This window comes from Lissotriton vulgaris, chromosome 12, assembly GCF_964263255.1.
Source record: "Lissotriton vulgaris chromosome 12, aLisVul1.2, whole genome shotgun sequence".
In the NCBI taxonomy this organism is placed as follows: Eukaryota; Metazoa; Chordata; class Amphibia; order Caudata; family Salamandridae; genus Lissotriton; species Lissotriton vulgaris.
Window position 1 is genome coordinate 77,668,778 of NC_141700.1, and position 22,581 is coordinate 77,691,358.

At 46.1% G+C, this 22,581-nt stretch overlaps 1 protein-coding gene across 1 annotated transcript in view; it reads left to right on the forward strand.

Annotated features, from left to right (window-relative positions):
• MYO1F (myosin IF) overlaps positions 1–22,581 on the forward strand; it is a 273,313-nt gene that overhangs the window by 225,182 nt on the left and 25,550 nt on the right. The window contains exon 27 of the mRNA XM_086947211.1: positions 12,558–12,727. Within this exon, the coding sequence (XP_086803337.1) occupies positions 12,558–12,727 (170 nt within the window). The remainder of the gene's footprint in view (positions 1–12,557; positions 12,728–22,581) is intronic.

Genomic DNA, 22,581 nt, shown 5'->3' on the forward strand with positions numbered 1-22,581 from the left:
GATGACGAGCTGGGCTCGTCATGGCGTAGCCTCCTCGCACGCTGATGACGAGCCCAGCTCGTCACGTAACATGCGATTTAAAAAATCTCAGCGTGCGAGCGGAATTCCGCTAGCGCGCATGAGGTTAAACCTATAAGTCACCCCTAAGGTAGGCCCTTCATTCCAAGGGCAGGGTGCACGGTTCTAAGTATGTGGGTACCCCTGCACGAGCAGAGGTACCCCTACAAACCCCAGACTTTATTCTCTGGGCTTTACATGCGGGCCAGCCATTTTAAGGTATGTACAGGACACTGGCAAGACGAGATGTCCAGCTACTTAAGGGCTACCCCGAAACTGGTATCAAACATGTTGGAATCATGCAACTACATGGATTCCAGTGTTAATTGCCTGATACCATGTACTGGGGACTCCTTAGAGGACCTCCCACTACCTACCTGTGCAGCCTTACAGGGTCTGCCGGTCTGCCTGTGCTGCTGCCGGCTTCAGAAAGTGTTCTGCTCACCTACTGATGAGCCTAGTTCTGGCAGAGGGACTCTGAACAAAGATTCTCCAGCAAAGGAGAGGTGTGACCTACTCTCCTTTAGAATTAGGTAGGGTGGGGCACCTCTGAGCGCTACCAGACTGCATTGAGGGGCACATTTGGTGCCCTCCTTACATAAACCAGTTTGGCCCAGTTTAGGGGCTCTTGGCTCCCACACTCTGGGTCTCTAGCGTCGCCAATGTCTCCCTGATGGCCTTCAACACCTCGCCTGCCGCGCTGTACACTGCCATCGTATGATCACTTTAAATGCATCCTATAGCATGGCCTCAGTGTCCACTGACTCTGAATTAGTCTCAAAATATGTGTTGAAATCCGACCTTATTTCTTCTTTAAAAGCCTCGTCTAATAGTGCATTTTGAGGTAGACGCCAGGTGAAGGCGCGCGGAGGGACCCCGGGAATGGACAGCGGAGCAGACAGGGCGCATGATCGGATAAGGACCTCGACATGTGCGACACCGCCATCGTCCAGGCAGCCACCTCTCTAGATACTAACCAGACGTCCAGTCTGGACCAGGCCCTGTGTTGAGTGGAGATACAGGTACCCTCCCTCAGTGTAGGATTTCGTTCCCTCCAGATATCCAAAAGGTTACCATCTGCCATTATATCCGCAAGAGCCATCCTCGCTTGTGGGTGCAGGGCCCTCGCTGTACTGCGCCTATCTGCGTCATATGACAAAACAGCATTAAAGTCTCCACCCCAGATAATCGTACCACATCCAAGCGCCACAATCCTCAGCCATAGATGTCGAAAAAAATCAAGCGAATCAGTGTTTGGGCCATAAACTGCCACCAAAGTTACCTCAAGCCCACATAGTCTCCCCTTCAATAAAATGAAACGCCCCTCAGTGTCTAAGTCTGAATGCGTACACCTCCAATCGGTAACTTTCTAAACAAGAATGACCACCCCCCTTGCATAGTTTGAGTACACAGCTGAATATATCTCCCCCTATCTGGTATTTTTCAGCTTCTGGAACGGTGTGACATTAATATGCGTTTCCTGTAAAAAACGTATATCTATATTATGCCGTGTTAAATAGGCAACTAGAAAACAACTGAGGGTTGGCTCTAATCAGCAAGGCTGAGCCTAAATATCAAACAACAAAAGTGGGTTGCCAGTACTGGTATAAACAATTTAAATAAACAACTAACCTGACAGCACTTGAAAACACATTCAAGACCGGGAATTGCTAATTAATAGCTTTTTATTTTGATATTTTGAAAAATGTGTACTTTTTTGAATTTTTTGAACAAAATAACGTATTTAAGAAGGACACATTATACAAGAAAAAACGATTCATGAAGAACACATTATATTATTATTATTATTACATTTCTTATATAGCGCCAGAATCGACCCCCAAAGGGGTATCTCCGCGCTTGCCTTGGGAACCCTTCCTGGTTTTTCCTTGTGAGATAGCCCCTACAGGGCATCCCCAAGGTGAAAGCCAGGCATCCCGCCGCGGGGGGCCGTTGTGGAGATTAAGCAAGCTTAATGCCCAGAGTTGCAGAGTGTGAACCCATGATTAAGTCAGGCACCGAAGCGAGAATTATCGAGTCCGTGGACATTTGAGCTCAACACCCTGCCGCGTCGGGAATCGAACCCTGGTCCCGGGTCTGACCTCTGCTTCAGGGTCTGCCTGCTCTAACCAGTGAGCCACACTTCTCCACTATATACATGGGAAAGGGGGGAAAAATATTTAGTCATTCATTATATCATACATATCACATGCATACACAAAGCATTCAAACCGGTGATGGAAGGGGAATATATAATACAATATATATACTCTATGTACAATTAAACAAGAGGAAAAGAGGGCCACCGTCTGCGGAACGATTTTACAGTAGTTTTAAAGACAAAAAGTTTCAACTGGGCACATTCCTACATGTTAAATTAAATAAACACAAAAATCTTTCTAAAATTGGTTGATATAGGTGATGTGCATCAACGAGCGACACAGGAGAGATTGTTTAATAGCCTGTCGCTCTCGCAGACTTGATGTGGCAGGAGCCTACGCGTTTCGAATCCCACTCGGTCTTTAGGGATTCTCTTCAGGGCCTCAAGTAGTATCTAAATACAGAAAGAAAGAAAAATGGAGAAAAAGAGCCAATAAGAAACTTAAGTTTAGAAAGTTCTCAAAGAAATTTAATGGACCAGGACATCAGACAACCCGCTACAGGGCCCAATCAATCCCCCAACAACTTACCAGAGAGCAAAAATGCCAAAGGGACGGGGAGACATCAAAGTCTGGGGGTGCTGGAGTCCGAATCTGGAGTTAAAAGACATAAAGTGGTGTCAATTGTGATAAATTGCAAGTCTAGCCTGGGGTTTATACGGAGGGAGGGTACCCTTTGTTACTTACCTCATATGAGAGAATGAGTCCTTCTAAAGGTGGTCCGTGACGGGTTCGAAAACCGGACAGTCTGGGGCAGTAACGCACACGTGCCTGTTGCGATGATAAAAGAATCGATTTAGGCTTTTATTTTCATGTAACCCATTTACGAACAGGTAGAGAAAAAGTTCTCACCCTAAAACTGGTATCAGCAGGTTTCGGTACACGTGACGAGGAATGGAGCAATAATGACGGAGACAATCGTCTGAAACAATTGGAAGGGAAGGGTTAATGGAGACCAGGGGGATCACACATTTTTTTAGGAAAGTGATAAAGCTGGGTAAAGTATGGAAATCTTACCCGTTTAGGGCGTTTCCAGTTATCTAGTCGAATTTTCAATATTGATATGTGTAGCAATTCTGAACTGTACGGAAGATCAAAGAAAGCCTCTATTAGTCAACAGCGGTGGAATTATGCGAACCAGTGTCGCTAAAACATATGGAGTCGCCTGAAAGGATTTTAATCAGCTTACCGCATTTGTGAACATTTGCGCAGAAGGAACGAGCCATAAACGATGCTTCGTTAAGGAACCTAAGGCGACAAGTTTAAACACGTTATTTAGCGATTTCGGTTTCAAGATGGTCTGAGTTTAATTACTATTTAGTGTTAAAGCTTACCGCCATAAATGTGGAGATGCCAAGTACAAACTGAAAAAAAGGGGAGAAGAAAACATTCCCAATCATACTACTTCTTAAGGCGAATCTGATGAATTTACGAAAGGGGAGACTATAAACTTACTCGAGGCTTTACAGAGGCGGTCGGACCGGTGGCGTTCTCGGCAGCACTACACCTGGGCGCATGCGTATTGCAGGCCGAGGCAAGGTTACGTCCGGTAATTTATCTGACTCGGTGCGCAAGACGCCGCCTTCGGTCAGACGGGTGAGAGGGTTAGAATTAAAACCTGAACTGGAATCAAAGGGTTAGATGCCGAGTGCGGGGGAACGAATGGTGGAAAGGGAACCAGGGTTGATACCAAATCAAAGGAGAGGGGATAGATACTAGTCGTCGTCATCGGTGGTGGTAACTCATCGGTTTTCCTACACGGGGGGGGGTCACAACCCTCTAACTAAACCATATTGCACGGGATTGAACAAGGACCTAGAGACTTGCATGGACACATTATAGGTCAAAGTTTAAAGATTTCACTCAATTCGTTGAGCCCCGATATCGCCGTATCGAATTTTACTATGAGGGACGCTTCTCTTTTAGACAGTTGTAAATTCAAATCACCTCCTCGCGGGTCTTTTTCGATTCGTGATATCACTGTCCATCTGAGGTCGCTCACTTCATGTTGCATACGTATCCAATGTTGCACCAGTGGGGCGTTTTCAACTTTATTTTTCAGTCTAGATTTGTGTTGAGAGATACGTTGACGTACCTCTTGATTGGTTTTACCTATATATAGGTGTTGGCATGGGCATATTACGCCATAAACTACGAACTTCGTTTTGCAATTGCTGAATGCATTGTGCTTCCAGGAGATGCCCTTATGTTAGAAAAGGGAACCTTCGAGTGTGGATTCACAACAAAGGCAGGTACCACATTTGTGGTGTCCCATTACAGGAGGCATACCCATCATTTGACGTAATGTAGCCGGTTTAGAAGCTGGCATAGTCGCTCGGACTACGTGGTTGGCAATGTTATTTTCTTTTTTGAACGCGAACAAGGGTAGTTCTTGAAGACTCTTATCTAGGTTCTTAACTAGATGCCAATTCTGTCCTATGACCCGTTTGAGCTGGTTAGCATTAGGACAAAAAGTGGTGACGCATACTTGTCGCTTCAAATTAGGATTTTCTCTCCGTTCCAGGAGTGTTTCTCGTGGGGTCCACTGAGCTCTCTTCATACAGTTCTTTACTAATTTTTTAGGGTATCCGCTATCACAGAGCTTCGATATCAAGTTTCCAGAATGGTGGAGAAAGTCTTCTTTGTATGTGCAATTTCTGCGTACACGCAGAAACTGCCCATAGGGGAGATTTTCTTTGAGGCTTCTAGGGTGGTTGCTGTCAAACATCAAAGATTTATTTCGATCGGTGGGTTTGACAAACAAGGTGGTCGCTAGTTTACCTTCTTGTGGGAAGACTTCCACATCAAGAAATGTACAACCAGAATTGCATTTCTTGATGTGGAAGTCTTCCCACAAGAAGGTAAACTAGCGACCAACTTGTTTGTCAAACCCACCGATCGAAATAAATCTTTGATGTTTGACAGCAACCACCCTAGTAGCCTCAAAGAAAATCTCCCCTATGGGCAGTTTCTGCGTGTACGCAGAAATTGCACATACAAAGAAGACTTTCTCCACCATTCTGGAAACTTGATATCAAAGCTTTGTGATAGGGGGTACCCTAAAAAATTAGTAAAGAACTGTATGAAGAGAGCTCAGTGGACCCCACGAGAAACACTCCTGGAACGGAGAGAAAAGCCTAATTTGAAGCGACAAGTATGCGTCACCACTTTTTGTCCTAATGCTAACCAGCTCAAACGGGTCATAGGACAGAATTGGCATCTAGTTAAGAACCTAGATAAGAGTCTTCAAGAACTACCCTTGTCCGTGTTCAAAAAAGAAAATAACATTGCCAACCACGTAGTCCGAGCGGCTATGCCAGTTTCTAAACCGGCTACATTACGTCAAATGATGGGTATGCCTCCTGTAATGGGACACCACAAATGTAGTACCTGCCTTTGTTGTGAATCCACACTCGAAGGTTCCCTTTTCCAACATAAGGGCATCTCCTGGAAGCACAATGCATTCAGCAATTGCAAAACGAAGTTCGTAGTTTATGGCGTAATATGCCCATGCCAACACCTATATATAGGTAAAACCAATCAAGAGGTACGTCAACGTATCTCTCAACACAAATCTAGACTGAAAAATAAAGTTGAAAACGCCCCACTGGTGCAACATTGGATACGTATGCAACATGAAGTGAGCGACCTCAGATGGACAGTGATATCACGAATCGAAAAAGACCCGCGAGGAGGTCATTTGAATTTACAACTGTCTAAAAGAGAAGCGTCCCTCATAGTAAAATTCGATACGGCGATATCGGGGCTCAACGAATTGAGCGAAATCTTTAAACTTTGACCTATAATGTGTCCATGCAAGTCTCTAGGTCCTTGTTCAATCCCGTTCAATATGGTTTAGTTAGAGGGTTGTGACCCCCCGTGTAGGAAAACCGATGAGTTACCATCACCGATGACGACGACAAGTATCTATCCCCTCTCCTTCGATTTGGTATCATCCCTGGTTCCCTTTCCACCATTCATTCCCCCGCACTCGGCATCTAACTCTTCGATTCCAGTTCAGGTTTTAATTCTAACCCTCTCACCCGTCTGACCGAAGGCGGCGTCTTGTGCACCGAGTCAGATAAATTACCGGACGTAACCTTGCCTCGGCCTGCAATACGCATGCGCCCAGGTGTAGTGCTGCCGAGAACGCCACCGGTCCGACCGCCTCTGTAAAGCCTCGAGTAAGTTTATAGTCTCCCCTTTCGTAAATTCATCAGATTCGCCTTAAGAAGTAGTATGATTGGGAATGTTTTATTCTCCCCTTTTTTTCAGTTTGTACTTGGCATCTCCGCATTTATGGCGGTAAGCTTAACACTAAATAGTAATTAAACTCAGACCATCTTGAAACCGAAATCGCTAAATAACGTGTTCAAACTTGTCGCCTTAGGTTCCTTAACGAAGCATCGTTTATGGCTCGTTCCTTCTGCGCAAATGTTCACAAATGTGGTAAGCTACACATATCAATATTGAAAATTCGACTAGATAACTGGAAACGCCCTAAACGGGTAAGATTTCCATACTTTACCCAGCTTTATCACTTTCCTAAAAAAATGTGTGATCCCCCTGGTCTCCATTAACCCTTCCCTTCCAATTGTTTCAGACGATTGTCTCCGTCATTATTGCTCCATTCCTCGTCACGTGTACCGAAACCTGCTGATACCAGTTTTAGGGTGAAACTTTTTCTCTACCTGTTTGTAAATGGGTTACATGAAAATAAAAGCCTAAATCGATTCTTTTATCATCGCAACAGGCACGTGTGCGTTACTGCCCCAGACTGTCCGGTTTTCGAACCCGTCACGGACCACCTTTAGAAGGACTCATTCGCTCATATGAGGTAAGTAACAAAGGGTACCCTCCCTCCGTATAAACCCCAGGCTAGACTTGCAATTTATCACAATTGACACCACTTTATGTCTTTTAACTCCAGATTCGGACTCTAGCACCCCCAGACTTTGATGTCTCCCCGTCCCTTTGGCATTTTTGCTCTCTGGTAAGCTGTTGGGGGATTGATTGGGCCCTGTAGCGGGTTGTCTGATGTCCTGGTCCATTAAATTTCTTTGAGAACTTTCTAAACTTAAGTTTCTTATTGGCTCTTTTTCTCCATTTTTCTTTCTTTCTGTATTTAGATACTACTTGAGGCCCTGAAGAGAATCCCTAAAGACCGAGTGGGATTCGAAACGCGTAGGCTCCTGCCACATCAGGCTCCTGCCACATCAAGTCTGCGAGAGCGACAGGCTATTAAACAATCTCTCCTGTGTCGCTCGTTGATGCACATCACCTATATCAACCAATTTTAGAAAGATTTTTGTGTTTATTTAATTTAACATGTAGGAATGTGCCCAGTTGAAACTTTTTGTCTTTAAAACTACTGTAAAATCGTTCCGCAGACGGTGGACCTCTTTTGCTCTTGTTTAATTGTACATAGAGTATATATATTGTATTATATATTCCCCTTCCCTCACCGGTTTGAATGCTTTGTGTATGCATGTGATATGTATGATATAATGAATGACTAAAAATGTTTCCCCCCTTTCCCATGTATAATGTGTTCTTCATGAATCGTTTTTTCTTGTATAATGTGGCCTTCTTAAATACGTTATTTTGTTCAAAAAATTCAAAAAAGTACAAATTTTTCAAAATATCAAAATAAAAAGCTATTAATTAGCAATTCCTGGTCTTGAATGTGTTTTCAAGTGCTGTCAGGTTAGTTTTTTATTTAAATTGTTTATATCAGTACTGGCAACCCACTTTTGTTGTTTGGTGTTAAATAGGCATGCACCAGTCTCGCCTTTCGTCCATCATTCAAGCCCCTGACGTTCCAAGTGATTATGTACAACTTATTTGCATACGACGTCATTTAATATCCATAGTATCTACAGTTACGCCCAACTCTGTCGTATTTGAGGATAGACACAAGAGTTGCACACCACACGCGGCTTCTGAAACGTGGCTAAAAAAAAAACAAAATGCGGCCTCGGGTCAGGGTGCTCACAGCCACTCATTCACTCGCCCAGCATTTCCTGTCTCAGGGCCGCGACGTCGTCCCAGCCTCGCATACAGTCATACACCTCCCTCAGCGTGCACTGTTCCACCACACTGAAGTGCACACAGGGAGTCAGAGAATTTTATCCGTAGCTCTCCGAGGCCTCCGATGCTGCAGACTTTATTTTCGAGGCGGCCCAGCGCCCTTCGGCCTCAGTCTGCACGTTGACGCCGTCGTCACCAGCCTCCGACCAGATCTTCGCTAGTTCGGCACTTCTGCCCTCCAAACTTTCACCGCCGACGTCCCCGAGGTTCACCTCCTCAGTGCACTGCAAACACTTCGATTCTAACACAAATGAACCAGGATAAATGTAGGATTAATCACCTAGCCGGCGGAGCTCGCCTAGGCAGCGGCCATTTCGCAGCTTGGCCAGCCACGCTCCCATCTACTTCAAAATCATCCTTAAAGTACACTTATGATACACAAAGTTCCTTTCAGAATTGTGTGTCACTCCACTTTTATTGACATCATCCCTAGGTGTCTTTTAAAATTTCTATTCATGAACCATTGGCTAAAGACAACAGAAACGATTTTAAAGAGGAATTCCAGCCATTTTCCTTTCAAGTAAACATAGACCCAAGTAGCAGGACTCCACCTCTGAAGTTTTGACCCTAGTTTTACATGCAATTTGAAAACAAACTCCTCTGGCCTATTCTCCATCACACCTCATGTAGGAGGCTGGCTCAGCATATGGTGTACACTTACTGGCAACCCATGGTGATAGTGTAAGGGGTCCATGATAACCTAATCTCTCGAGGGGTAGCTATGGAGAATAGCTACGGCTTATCCAGGAGGGTGTAAAGCAGGTACAATTACCACACAAGTCAATGAGAGTCACACCGAAAAGAACCACAATAGTGTTAGAAAAATAAGTACTATATTTATTACAACAGAAATCACAAACCACTTTGGTACATCTCCTACCCGGAGATATGCATACACAATAAAAACATCAGTAAAACAGGTAAGTAAACACATAAAAACACATGGGCCGAGGGGGGGTGGGAGACATATATTAAGAAAGTGGAATGTGAAAGGGGTACCTAACCAAGACTACCACCCAAGGATCTGTAGGCCAGGGGAAGCAAGGAACCATCAAAGGTAATTAACAAGAGTTCCTAGGCGTCTGGGTGCAGAGGCGCTACCCCAGTCAGTGTCCATAGGATAACAAGGGGAAGTCGCAGTTAGGATTTTCAGGATTCAGGACCCTTTTCAGAGAACCTCGTGGAAACCTTTTGGAACCAAGGAGGTTGGAGAGCACCACCACCCATGGATACCCAAAGAAGCATGTTAGCTACACCAGGGAACCCGGCTGCATAGGTGTGAAGTGGTGTCGGAACCGCCCCTTGAAGTCAATGGGGATCTTCGCTTGTCCAGCTGCTACTGTGGCCCGTGGACCAGGTTTGTGGAACCCAGATATAGATTCCGGATGCGGAGCGCCTGAGGAGAGAGGACACAGAGTACAAACCACCTGGAGTCATCCAGGAGGAGCAGGAGCACAATGTCCACCCTTCTCTGAGGTTCTTCACGGTAGGATGAGGTCTTGGAGTTGTGGTAGTGGAGACCAAGGATGGATGTAGGAGCATAGGAGTCATACACGAGCCGTCCCAAAATGGTCAACGATTTGCAGGAGGGTCAGTGGCCTGCAGGACCACCAACAAACCTTGGCATATGCAGAAGACGCATTGCAGGAAGCGTTGCAGAAAAGAGGACCCGCAAGGTCCAGGGAACTCACCCACCACAGGTAAGTTAGGGCCAGCCTTCAGCATGCAGGAGAGCCAGCAGGTATTGATGGAAGGGACCCTCTGGCAGCAGGCACAGTGAGACACCGGCCTCAGCAGCACAACAAAGATGGAGTCCCACATCGCAGGAGAAGCAGTGAGGACGTTGCTTTTGCAACAGAGTGATGCTTGAGGGTGGGGCTTCTTGGAGCTCTGAGACTTTTGGACTGAAGAGCCAACAAGCCTTGGTAACAGCAAACAGACACAGTTCACAGGGGTTTGGTTCCAGCAGTTCCACAAGAGATTGCATTCTTCCAAATTGCACAGAAGACAGGTCAGGCCTCGGGAGAGTTCCAAACCACCACCTGTGTGGTAGAGCGTTGAAGAGTCCATTGGACAGCAGAATCCACAAACCAGTAGTCATTGTCAAGATGCCTGCAGCTGCAGGGGGATGACTCCTTCCCTCCAAGGGAGATTCCGTCTTGCTGTCCTTGATGCACACAGATTCCTTGTAACTTTGGAGGATGCACAGACACAGATGTTGCAGGATGGGTGCAAAGCACGGAGACGAAGTTGCAGTAGGAGCCTTCCTACCAGAAGCAGCCTAGTCGTGGGTCCGGCCCAACTCAACAGTTCGGTGTTCAGAAGCAGAGGAGTCTTGTGGAAGATCCTGTAGAGGAGTCTTGCAGCAGACTCCTTGTCCAGATGAATCTAGAGTCCCACCCTCAGGGAAGCCTTTAAGTAACCCAGGAAGGGGGTTGGACATATTCCACTGTGACCCTCCCATCAGGGGGGTAAAGGATGCTACTCTGATGGAATGACGAGCCAGATGTTTCCAGGGGCCTCTGCTTATCTCGCTTTCAATATGGCAGAATCTAGCGGCCAGCTGTTAGACCTCTGAGCATCTCCCCTGGGGAGGTGATGGACAGGAGAGTGGTCACTCCCCTGTCCTTTGTGGGGTTTCGCACCAGAGCGGGAGCTAAGGGCTCCTGCACTGGAGTGAACCTGTTTATGCAAGGAGGGCACCAAATGTGTCCTTCAAAGCTGTCTGGTGGTGCTTGGAAGCACCCCCACCCTAGCCCAGAGACACCTAATTCAAAAGGAGAGGCGGCTACACCTCTCCTCTATAAGAATTCATTTTTTCTGTCTTTCCTGCCCGAGTTAGGCTCACCAGCAGGACTGCAGAACAGTGTCTGGGGTCGGCGGCAGCACTGGCTTGCATGCAGACCCTGCAAGGCTACACAGGTCCCCGAGGAGCCCCCTCCAGTACATGGTATCATGCAAATAACATTGGAAACAGTGTAGTTGCATGACTCCAACATGTTTGATACCAAACATGACCAGGTTTGGTGAAGTCATTATATTGTTGGACATTTCGAGTTTGCCCATGTCCACTACATACCTTAAAATGGTTTCCCCACACTTTACAAAGCCCAGCGAATGGAGTCTGGGGTTTGTAGGGTGCCTATGTTCATGCAGGGGCACCCTCACACTTAGAACCATTCACCCTCCCAGTGGGCTGAAGGGCCTATCTTAGGGGTGACTCAAGTGCAGTGACCAGGATATAAGGTAAACTGGAGTGAAAGGTGCATGTACCATTTTTATGCAGGTTGCAATGGCAGACCTACAGACTCAGTTTGCATGGGCTCCAATGGCTGTGCAGCAGTGAAGATCAGTTTATATTTTTGTATCCATCCCCCCCACCCCCATTCCGAGGCAGCCACCACTGCCTGGTTAGCAGGATCCTGACACCAGGCAATAAGTGGGGGCAACCATGCCAGAAATATCCTAATTTCCTACACTGCAGACACTGCTGTTGCCATTAGACCCATAACAGTAAAATATGTCATGCAAATCAGCCACAGCACGCAAACCCAAACAGTTTCAAATTGCTCCCTAAGTCTAACATGGCCAAAAATAAACAGTACAGAACCGTGGAGAAGTTTCAGCAGAAGTTACATCCATTACTTGGATGGGATATCTATGAATTCAATGGCAATTTGTGAATGGTTACATTGTCAATTGTTTTACCCATTAGGTTGAATGTTAAGGCTCAAGTAGTCCTTTGGTTGGATTGCATATGCGGTATGACACGTAGTTTGAGGTGTAGCCTGTAACTGAGTAACTGAGAGGAAGTATATATTTTTTTATGCATTTAATTTGCTGGCACAATATTTTAATGGCTGATTATAGTGATTTTGTGTAGGAAATGAGTGTTGTTTTGATGCCTTAACCTTTTCATGAAGACACAGTATTATTAGTTAATAACAGATTAATTAGCTTTACATTACTGTCATAATCAAATTTGTTTTGACAGGATATTTTGTTCAGAAAGTAAAGACATCGCTGTATATAGGCTTTATTATAGATGCAACAAAAATTGAGGCTTTTCTTGAATATTGCACCATTTTCACCATTTCACATAGTAAACAAGTCTGTGCATATAGGCTTTCTTAAAAATGCAAAAGTCTTTTGAAGCTGTAGTTCTGTCTTGCATTTCATTTGTAACACAATTCTCCTGCCATTTCCAGAGTTGTTTTAAATATATTGTTGACTCTTTTCTCATTTCTGCAGAAGGCAGAGGAAGATAAGCTTAAGTCAGCGTCCACTACCACCTGTAGGACGTCCCAAGCCAGTACCCAAGCCATCGGGTCCAAAGTGTAAAGCCCTGTACCAGTACGTTGGACAAGATGTGGACGAACTCAGCTTCAATGTCAATGACATTATTGACATCTTAATTGAAGGTACAATATTTTCCCACATATATCTAAGTATTTGAATATTTCTTTTTTTTTTTTTTTTTTTTAAATTCAAATAGATTTTTATTTGGTGTTTCAGTATTAAATAAAATACAAATAGTACGGACTTAAAAACATACATTATTACAGAAGAACAGTACAGTGCATTAAAGCGAAAGGGGTAAAAAGCAAAGTTCAATGGGTTACATAATACAATTTCAGATAAATTATAGCACCAAAGATATGGAGATGGGACTCAGGGTTTCAGGGTGAACCGAGGTAACAGGTTAGCTCCACACTGTTGGATTGTGGTGGCGTCAAGTGCAGCAGGGGGGGGGGGGGGAGAATATCTAAGGTGGTTTATGGGTGGTAAAATAACTGTCAAGGGAAGACCACATCCTTCTCATAGGGGGGCGCCATGGTGATTGTTGGAGAGCTATGTTATCCGCTCCCCTGAGGCTAATTATCCAGTTGAGCCAGCAAGCAAAGGTAGCTTTGCTAGAGTCCTTCCAATTGCTAAGGACAATTTTAACAGCTGCAGTGAGCATGAGATCAAGTAGCGCCCTATCGTCGGCGTGGAGGGAGGGCTCTAGGGTGAAACCGAAGGCTAGGTATGGAAGTTCTCTGGACGGGGAGATGGGGAAAATTTTACTGATAAAGTCGAATATCTTGTCCCAGAAGGGAGTAACACAATCGCAATGTAGAATAATGTGTGCGAGGTCGCCCTCCGCCCGTTTACAATTCCAGCAGAAGGCGTCTTGGCTGATGTTATGGGCAAAAAGACGCGCTGGAGTCCAGAAGGTTTTGTGGAGGAACCAATATTTGGTCTGGGATAAAGTCGGGCTAATTTTGTGTCGCATGCAAGATTTCCGACCAAAACTGAGTGAGTGGTGTAGTGAGGTTGGTATGCTGGGGGCGGATAAGTTTGTAGAGATGGGACACTTGATGTCCTAGTCTGTTCAATCTACTGAGGTAAGATGGGAGGGAGGGTGGTGTTAGGGAGAGTTTCGCCCTAGAGAGTGCGGCTTTTATGTTTAGGAAGGTGTAGAACTCTAGAGGTGCAAGGTCATAAGTAGTTTGCAAGTCTCTGAACGGGATAGAGTATGACCCTTCAAAAAATTGGTGCGGGAAGAAGATACCTTTCTTAACCCACTGAGAGTTATGCAGGTATTTGCCTTTATGCAGAATGTAGCGATTGTTCCATAAAGACTCCCAACCCGAGTGGGAGATGCTATGATCTAGAAATTTGTCGATTTTAAGAAGAGCCACTTTTGTGTTACGAAAGATCGATTTCGAGTGGGCTAGATCACTTAAATTGAGGGAGAGGGCCGGAGCAGGGGTGATTCCATCTAGGATCGCTTGTTCGACTTCCAGCCAAACCGGGGTGTAGTTTACCGCGGGGGCTAGCCAGTGAGCACCCTGTCTCGCTAGGAAAGCGGTCTCATAGCATCTAAAGTCTGGTAGGTTGACCCCTCCTAATGATTTGTCCAGTCGTAATTCTTTAATGCTGATCCTCGCGTTTTTCCCTTTCCATAGGAAATTGCCTATAGATTGGTCCAGTTTATGGAAGAAATCTTGGGTGAGTGTTAGGGGAAGCATTGAGATAAGGTAGTTTACCAGGGGGGAGATCATCATTTTGATGGTCTCTATTCTACCCCACCACGTGATGAAGCGAGGGGACCATCCATCTAGTTGGTTTTTTATTTTATTCAGGGTGGTCTTCTCATTTTGCAGAACGGTTTCCATTAGGGAGTCCCCAAACTCTATTCCCAGGTACTTTATAAACCCCGATTGCCAGCAGAGCCCAGAGCTCCCCAACATGTCCTTAGTGGCTAGGATGTTTAGAGGTTTGACCTCCGATTTCTCCCGATTAAGTTTATACCCTGAATGGGTGGAATATGATTCAATGGTTGACATCAAGGCGGTGATGGAAGGCTCGGGGGATTCAGTCACTATCAGGATATCATCCGCGTACGCGGCTAATTTAACGCAAGTATCCCCAAAGCTTATGCCCTTGATGTCGTTGTTCTTTTTGATGTCGGCGATGAGAGGTTCCATTGCCAGGAGGAAGAGTGATGGGGAGAGGGGGCAGCCCTGTCTGGTCCCCTGTTCCAGGCCGAATGGATCCGGCAATGAGCCATTTATGGCAATGCGAGCGGATGGGGCGAGATACAAAGCCATAACCATATCTATGAAGGTGTTACCTAAGTTGAAAGTGGACATACAATGTTTAAGGAAGAGCCAAGAGACTCTGTCGAACGCCTTCTCCGCGTCTAAAGTGATAGCTACGGAGGGGGCGTCTAACGCCTTGGCCTTTTCTAAAACATGGCAGAGAAGTCTTGTGTTGTCGTTAGACATGCGATGCTTTAGAAACCCAACCTGTGATGTACTAATCAATCTAGGCAGGATCAAGTTCAGTCTGGACGCGAGGATTTTGGCGTAGATCTTGCAGTCCAGATTTATCAAAGATATCGGTCTATACGTTTTTTGCTAGTAGCGGGTCCTTCCCCTCTTTGGGTATGATGATAATGGTGGCCTCACTCATTGATTTCGTTACTCCTTTTTTTGTGGCAAAGGACTGGAACAATTTTATTAGGGTTGGACTTAATGCGGGCTCAAGTTCCTTATAGAACCCGGCAGAGAAACCGTCGGGGCCTGGTGCCTTATTGCGTTTGAGGGTTTTAATGGAGTCGAGACTTCTCGTAAGGTAAGCGGGGAATTCAGTTTCAAATTATCAGCGTCGTTGAGTTTTGAGAGGCCTAGGAAATTCAGGTATTTAGAGCACGCTTGAGAGTGAAAGTTTAATTTATCCTTGTAGAGATCCTCGTAAAAGGACTTAAAGGTGTTCAAAATGTGGTTTTGTTTAGTTTGGATAGTATTGTTTTGATCTTTGATTGAGGCAATGTTGAATTGCCTATTTTTATGTTTTAGGTAGGAAGCTAATAGTTTCCCTGCTTTGTTACCTTCACACAACCTCAAGGATTTAAATTTATTAACCCACACCCCCGCTCTTCTGCTCAGGATCGCGTTATATTCGTATTTCTTTTTAGTGAGGTCATTCAGAATCGAAGTATTATGGAGGTCCGCCGCATGAGATAATTCCAGGTTCTTAATGTCTCTTTCTAAAGTAACAAGCTCTAGATTTAGTGCCTTGTTAGTTTGCGCCCGAATACCAATAATCACCCCTCTGATAGTGGCTTTAAGAGCGTCCCAGACATTTGCTATGTCCGAGCCCGGAATATCGTTTAAGTCAAGGTAGTCTTGTATGGCCGAATCAATTTTTTTCTTGTTTTCTGGTTCTGTGAAAATGTCATACACCAAAAATGGGGGTTGCTGTACTGTTCCTCGAGAAGGTAGAGTTTAGGCAAGTTCTTGCTGGCGTGAAAGGGAAAGAGAGGGGATGTTATTAATACCCTGGGGAATCCATTATGTTGGATTTATTTGCCTCACACACCCCGAGGAGTGTCATGCTTCATCATCGGCGGTTGCTCCTCGTCGGGGAGGCGGTGCAACCCCCGACGGGCACACCTCAGAGAGGGGCTCTTTGGCGGAGATCTTTTTTCCAACTGCCTGTAGGTGAAGTGGGGGTATGTGGGCAGGTAGGTGTATTCCTCTAGTGAGGTGGCTAAAATATAGATAAGGGTACCTGAATTGACTTTTATTCTGAGGGTCCCTTAGCTATGGTTAAAAGGTGAAGCTAGACTTCTAGGTGTTAACCAATTATGTTGTGTAACCCTAGAAGGAACTAGTGGTGCATGTGGTCAACATGTTTCTCGCTCATGGTGCATTTACCGCGATTCTTCAGGACCAAAAAGTGAAGATAACATCATGCTTGTATCACATGTTATTGAAAATTACCTTAGTGGGTCCTCCTATGTCTATGTCTGGAGGAAGGATAAGGAAAAGGTTAAATTGCCAGTCATTGTATTGCCAGAAAGAACATATAATGCCAGGGTGGTGGTGTTCTCATCCACCGCATGCTGTGTGTACTGAGTGTGCACTGTACACTGTGAAGCACAACTGTGAAGCACACGCTATGGTAAGGTCTGTGATTCATGTTGTGACTAGTGCAGGTGAACATTAAAAACAGTTACAGTTAAAAAATGCAGCAGCACGTATCTTAGTACCTGTCTGTACTATACCAGGTGTGGGGGTGGATTTATTAAAATGTAGACACCGCTGTGTGGGATGTCAAGCATAACAGCACACTGTCCCTGTGATTCATCAAACCATTCAAAAGAGCATGTTCAAAACGCTCAACTCACCTACAGATCCCGACCTAGAGGCCCCCTGAGTGTTCGGCAGGGCTGGACTGCGCTGATGAGCCCAAGGTGTGGCTACAATAGGGATAATTAAGAACGCGGACAAATGCAATTGGAATGAATGCGTCCCGACCCCACAGGGCTCAAAGTGTGTAGAGCGCATCAAAAGTTCAAAAGCCCAGCTGAGAGCTCGCCTCACTCACCTATCATCCGCTGCGTCCCGGTGTGGTGACCTACCCTTCCCCGCCGAGCTCGAGTAGATGTGTGAGCTCGGCGGAGGGGATCATTTAATCAACACCGGCAGAGCAGCGTGACGCGATTGGTGCCCGCCCACTGACCTAGACAGTGCGTAAGGTCCCGCGAGCGTGGCGGCCATCTTGTCATGGTGTAAAAGTACCGCGGGGTGCTATTCTTGTGTGTATTTGCCCCGTTAGGGAGGTAGCAACAGCTGCACTAGGTGGGCGAAAAAGCACCTCGGTATCATATTGATCACCTAGTAGTTCTTGATGGCTTATTGCAAAGGTTGGGGGCACGGGTTGTGGAAATCAGGTGTTACAACCTATGGGACGGTGGCGGCCATGATGGAAGGGGTCCTAAGGTCGTCAGTGAGTTTAAAACCAGCTCGCATTGTGGGGGAATGTATCAGATCACTGCCATTCAAGGATATTCATGGATCAGCACTATAAATATGGGGGTTCATAGAGAGTGCCAGGGGATGTCTTCGTTGAGCCCATATTTGTCAGAAGACAACCGGTGTACCCATCTCTGTTCCTTCCTGAAGAGTGCTTTCATGGGGCAGTTGGGGCTGGATTCCAGAACTATCCACTTCATTGCATTTTCATCATGGTTAGCTTCCACATAATGTTTACACATTTTGGTGTGTGTTTTTTTGCAGCGGAAGTTGCTGCGATGCTCTATGATCCGGGTCTTGATAGGGCGTGTGGTCATCCCTATATACTGTAAGTTACACGGGCATGTCAACAAGTAAATGCAGTGGGATGTGTTGCAGTTGGTATGTTGCCTTATTTCCCATTTAAATGTGTCTGAAAGTTGTATAGTTTTGAGAGTCATCGTGTACCTACAGACACCACACATGCCACAGGGGTAGTGCCCCGTCACTGGAGGTAGGTCCCATAGGGTTCTCTGGTTTGCTTTCCTAGTTTGTTTAGGCCTAGTACTAATCAAGATATCTTTCAGATTTTGTGATCTTCTAAATGCAAACCTTGGTTCCTCAAGGGCCATGTCACCTGTATTAAGTATCCCCCAATGATGCTTTATTGTGTTCCTGATCTTATTGGACAGGGGGGTGAAGGTGGTCACACAAGTGATGGGTTGATTCTCAATAGTGGCCCTCTCCTGTCTTTCCAGGAGGGCCTCTCTATTGTTGTTCCTGGCACGCTTACGTGCCTTACGTACATCACTCTTGGGGTAGCCCCTATCCAAAAGGTTCCTGGACAAGAGTGCAGATTCGTTTTTGTAGTCCACCACCGCGCTGCAGTTGCGCCTGATTCGCAAGAATTGGCCGAAGGGCAGATTGGTGCGTAGGGCCTTCGGATGGTGACTTGTGTAATGCAGGAGGCTGTTACGATCAGTGGGTTTCCGATACATGGTTGTTTTGATGGACCCTGCTTCCAATTTGATCGTGAGGTCAAGGAAGGCAATTTCATGTGGTGAAGCTGTCATGGTGAAACGAAGGTGGGGGTTTAGAGTGTTAACCCAAACCAAGAACCCGTCATAGGTGGTGGGTGGACCGCTCCATAGAATGAGAATGTCGTCTATGAAGCGCTTCCACAATCTGATGTTATTGTGGAAGGGGTTAGACTCATGATGTATATGAGTCTCTTCAAATTTGGCCATGTACAGACAGGCCACCGAGGGGGCAAAGGTACTACCCATGGAGGTCCCCTGAGTTTGATGGTAGAACTTGCCTCTGTGTTCAAAATAGTTCTCGGTCAAGGCTAGTGTGGCGCACTCCATGATAAAGGTCACGGGGGTATTTGAGCTCCACAGTTCTTGTCCCAGTCTTTCCTCAATCACCTCAAGGGTTGCCCTCTGAGGGATGTTCGTATATAGTGCTTCGACATCCAGGGTGATTAGAAGGTCAATCTCTTCTGTGTTTTGGATTGTGTCCAAGATCCTGAGGACATCTGTCGTGTCCTGAATGTATGAAGGGATTCTTTTGACCAAAGGTTGCAGGAAGTGGTCGCAAAACTGAGACAGGGGCTCTAGTACAGAGTCAATCCCGGAAACGATTGGTCTCCCTGGCACTGGTCTGGTGGCTTTGTGAATTTTAGGTAGAGTATAGAAATACGGTACCCTGGGGTCCTTTTTCATGAGGAACTCTGCCTCCTTTTTACTGATCCATTGATCACATTCAGCACCGGATACCAGGCTTGTGATCACTGTCTGTAGACGTATGGTTGGGTCATCAGTAATGGGAGTGTAGTATCTCTGGTCACTAAGCTGCCTAGTGCACTCCCCCTCATAGTCCGTAGTGTTCATGAGCACTGTTGCTCCCCCTTTGTCGGCCTGTTTAATTGTAATTGAGGGATCATCTGCCAGTGACTTTAGTATTGCCAACTCATTCTTGGAGATGTTACAGTATGGGGTTGGTCGGTCAAGTCTGTTAATGTCTTTCAACACTGCTTGCTCAAACGTCAGTACCTCATTGGGTACCATTCCGTTATGAGGTGTAAAGGTGGAGGGATTATGAAGTCCAGAATCTTCTGTGGGTTCACTGGGTTTTCCCTCAAAGAATGCTCTTAACCTTATTTTCCTGAAAAAGGCTTTTAGTTCTTTGGTTTGTTGGAAAAAGTCGATCCTAGGGGTTGGGACAAAGCCCAAGCCCTTTTGTAGGACCTCTTCCTCTCGTTGGGTAAGTGGACACCAGGAGCACGAGCCGGTCAGGACAGCAGTGAGTCTGGTAGTCAATCTGTCAGACCGCCAACTTACCCAACGAGAGGAAGAGGTCCTACAAAAGGGCTTGGGCTTTGTCCCAACCCCTAGGATCGACTTTTTCCAACAAACCAGAGAACTAAAAGCCTTTTTCAGGAAAATAAGGTTAAGAGCATTCTTTGAGGGAAAACCCAGTGAACCCACAGAAGATTCTGGACTTCATAATCCCTCCACCTTTACACCTCATAACGGAATGGTACCCAATGAGGTACTGACGTTTGAGCAAGCAGTGTTGAAAGACATTAACAGACTTGACCGACCAACCCCATACTGTAACATCTCCAAGAATGAGTTGGCAATACTAAAGTCACTGGCAGATGATCCCTCAATTACAATTAAACAGGCCGACAAAGGGGGAGCAACAGTGCTCATGAACACTACGGACTATGAGGGGGAGTGCACTAGGCAGCTTAGTGACCAGAGATACTACACTCCCATTACTGATGACCCAACCATACGTCTACAGACAGTGATCACAAGCCTGGTATCCGGTGCTGAATGTGATCAATGGATCAGTAAAAAGGAGGCAGAGTTCCTCATGAAAAAGGACCCCAGGGTACCGTATTTCTATACTCTACCTAAAATTCACAAAGCCACCAGACCAGTGCCAGGGAGACCAATCGTTTCCGGGATTGACTCTGTACTAGAGCCCCTGTCTCAGTTTTGCGACCACTTCCTGCAACCTTTGGTCAAAAGAATCCCTTCATACATTCAGGACACGACAGATGTCCTCAGGATCTTGGACACAATCCAAAACACAGAAGAGATTGACCTTCTAATCACCCTGGATGTCGAAGCACTATATACGAACATCCCTCAGAGGGCAACCCTTGAGGTGATTGAGGAAAGACTGGGACAAGAACTGTGGAGCTCAAATACCCCCGTGACCTTTATCATGGAGTGCGCCACACTAGCCTTGACCGAGAACTATTTTGAACACAGAGGCAAGTTCTACCATCAAACTCAGGGGACCTCCATGGGTAGTACCTTTGCCCCCTCGGTGGCCTGTCTGTACATGGCCAAATTTGAAGAGACTCATATACATCATGAGTCTAACCCCTTCCACAATAACATCAGATTGTGGAAGCGCTTCATAGACGACATTCTCATTCTATGGAGCGGTCCACCCACCACCTATGACGGGTTCTTGGTTTGGGTTAACACTCTAAACCCCCACCTTCGTTTCACCATGACAGCTTCACCACATGAAATTGCCTTCCTTGACCTCACGATCAAATTGGAAGCAGGGTCCATCAAAACAACCATGTATCGGAAACCCACTGATCGTAACAGCCTCCTGCATTACACAAGTCACCATCCGAAGGCCCTACGCACCAATCTGCCCTTCGGCCAATTCTTGCGAATCAGGCGCAACTGCAGCGCGGTGGTGGACTACAAAAACGAATCTGCACTCTTGTCCAGGAACCTTTTGGATAGGGGCTACCCCAAGAGTGATGTACGTAAGGCACGTAAGCGTGCCAGGAACAACAATAGAGAGGCCCTCCTGGAAAGACAGGAGAGGGCCACTATTGAGAATCAACCCATCACTTGTGTGACCACCTTCACCCCCCTGTCCAATAAGATCAGGAACACAATAAAGCATCATTGGGGGATACTTAATACAGGTGACATGGCCCTTGAGGAACCAAGGTTTGCATTTAGAAGATCACAAAATCTGAAAGATATCTTGATTAGTACTAGGCCTAAACAAACTAGGAAAGCAAACCAGAGAACCCTATGGGACCTACCTCCAGTGACGGGGCACTACCCCTGTGGCATGTGTGGTGTCTGTAGGTACACGATGACTCTCAAAACTATACAACTTTCAGACACATTTAAATGGGAAATAAGGCAACATACCAACTGCAACACATCCCACTGCATTTACTTGTTGACATGCCCGTGTAACTTACAGTATATAGGGATGACCACACGCCCTATCAAGACCCGGATCATAGAGCATCGCAGCAACTTCCGCTGCAAAAAAACACACACCAAAATGTGTAAACATTATGTGGAAGCTAACCATGATGAAAATGCAATGAAGTGGATAGTTCTGGAATCCAGCCCCAACTGCCCCATGAAAGCACTCTTCAGGAAGGAACAGAGATGGGTACACCGGTTGTCTTCTGACAAATATGGGCTCAACGAAGACATCCCCTGGCACTCTCTATGAACCCCCATATTTATAGTGCTGATCCATGAATATCCTTGAATGGCAGTGATCTGATACATTCCCCCACAATGCGAGCTGGTTTTAAACTCACTGACGACCTTAGGACCCCTTCCATCATGGCCGCCACCGTCCCATAGGTTGTAACACCTGATTTCCACAACCCGTGCCCCCAACCTTTGCAATAAGCCATCAAGAACTACTAGGTGATCAATATGATACCGAGGTGCTTTTTCGCCCACCTAGTGCAGCTGTTGCTACCTCCCTAACGGGGCAAATACACACAAGAATAGCACCCCGCGGTACTTTTACACCATGACAAGATGGCCGCCACGCTCGCGGGACCTTACGCACTGTCTAGGTCAGTGGGCGGGCACCAATCGCGTCACGCTGCTCTGCCGGTGTTGATTAAATGATCCCCTCCGCCGAGCTCACACATCTACTCGAGCTCGGCGGGGAAGGGTAGGTCA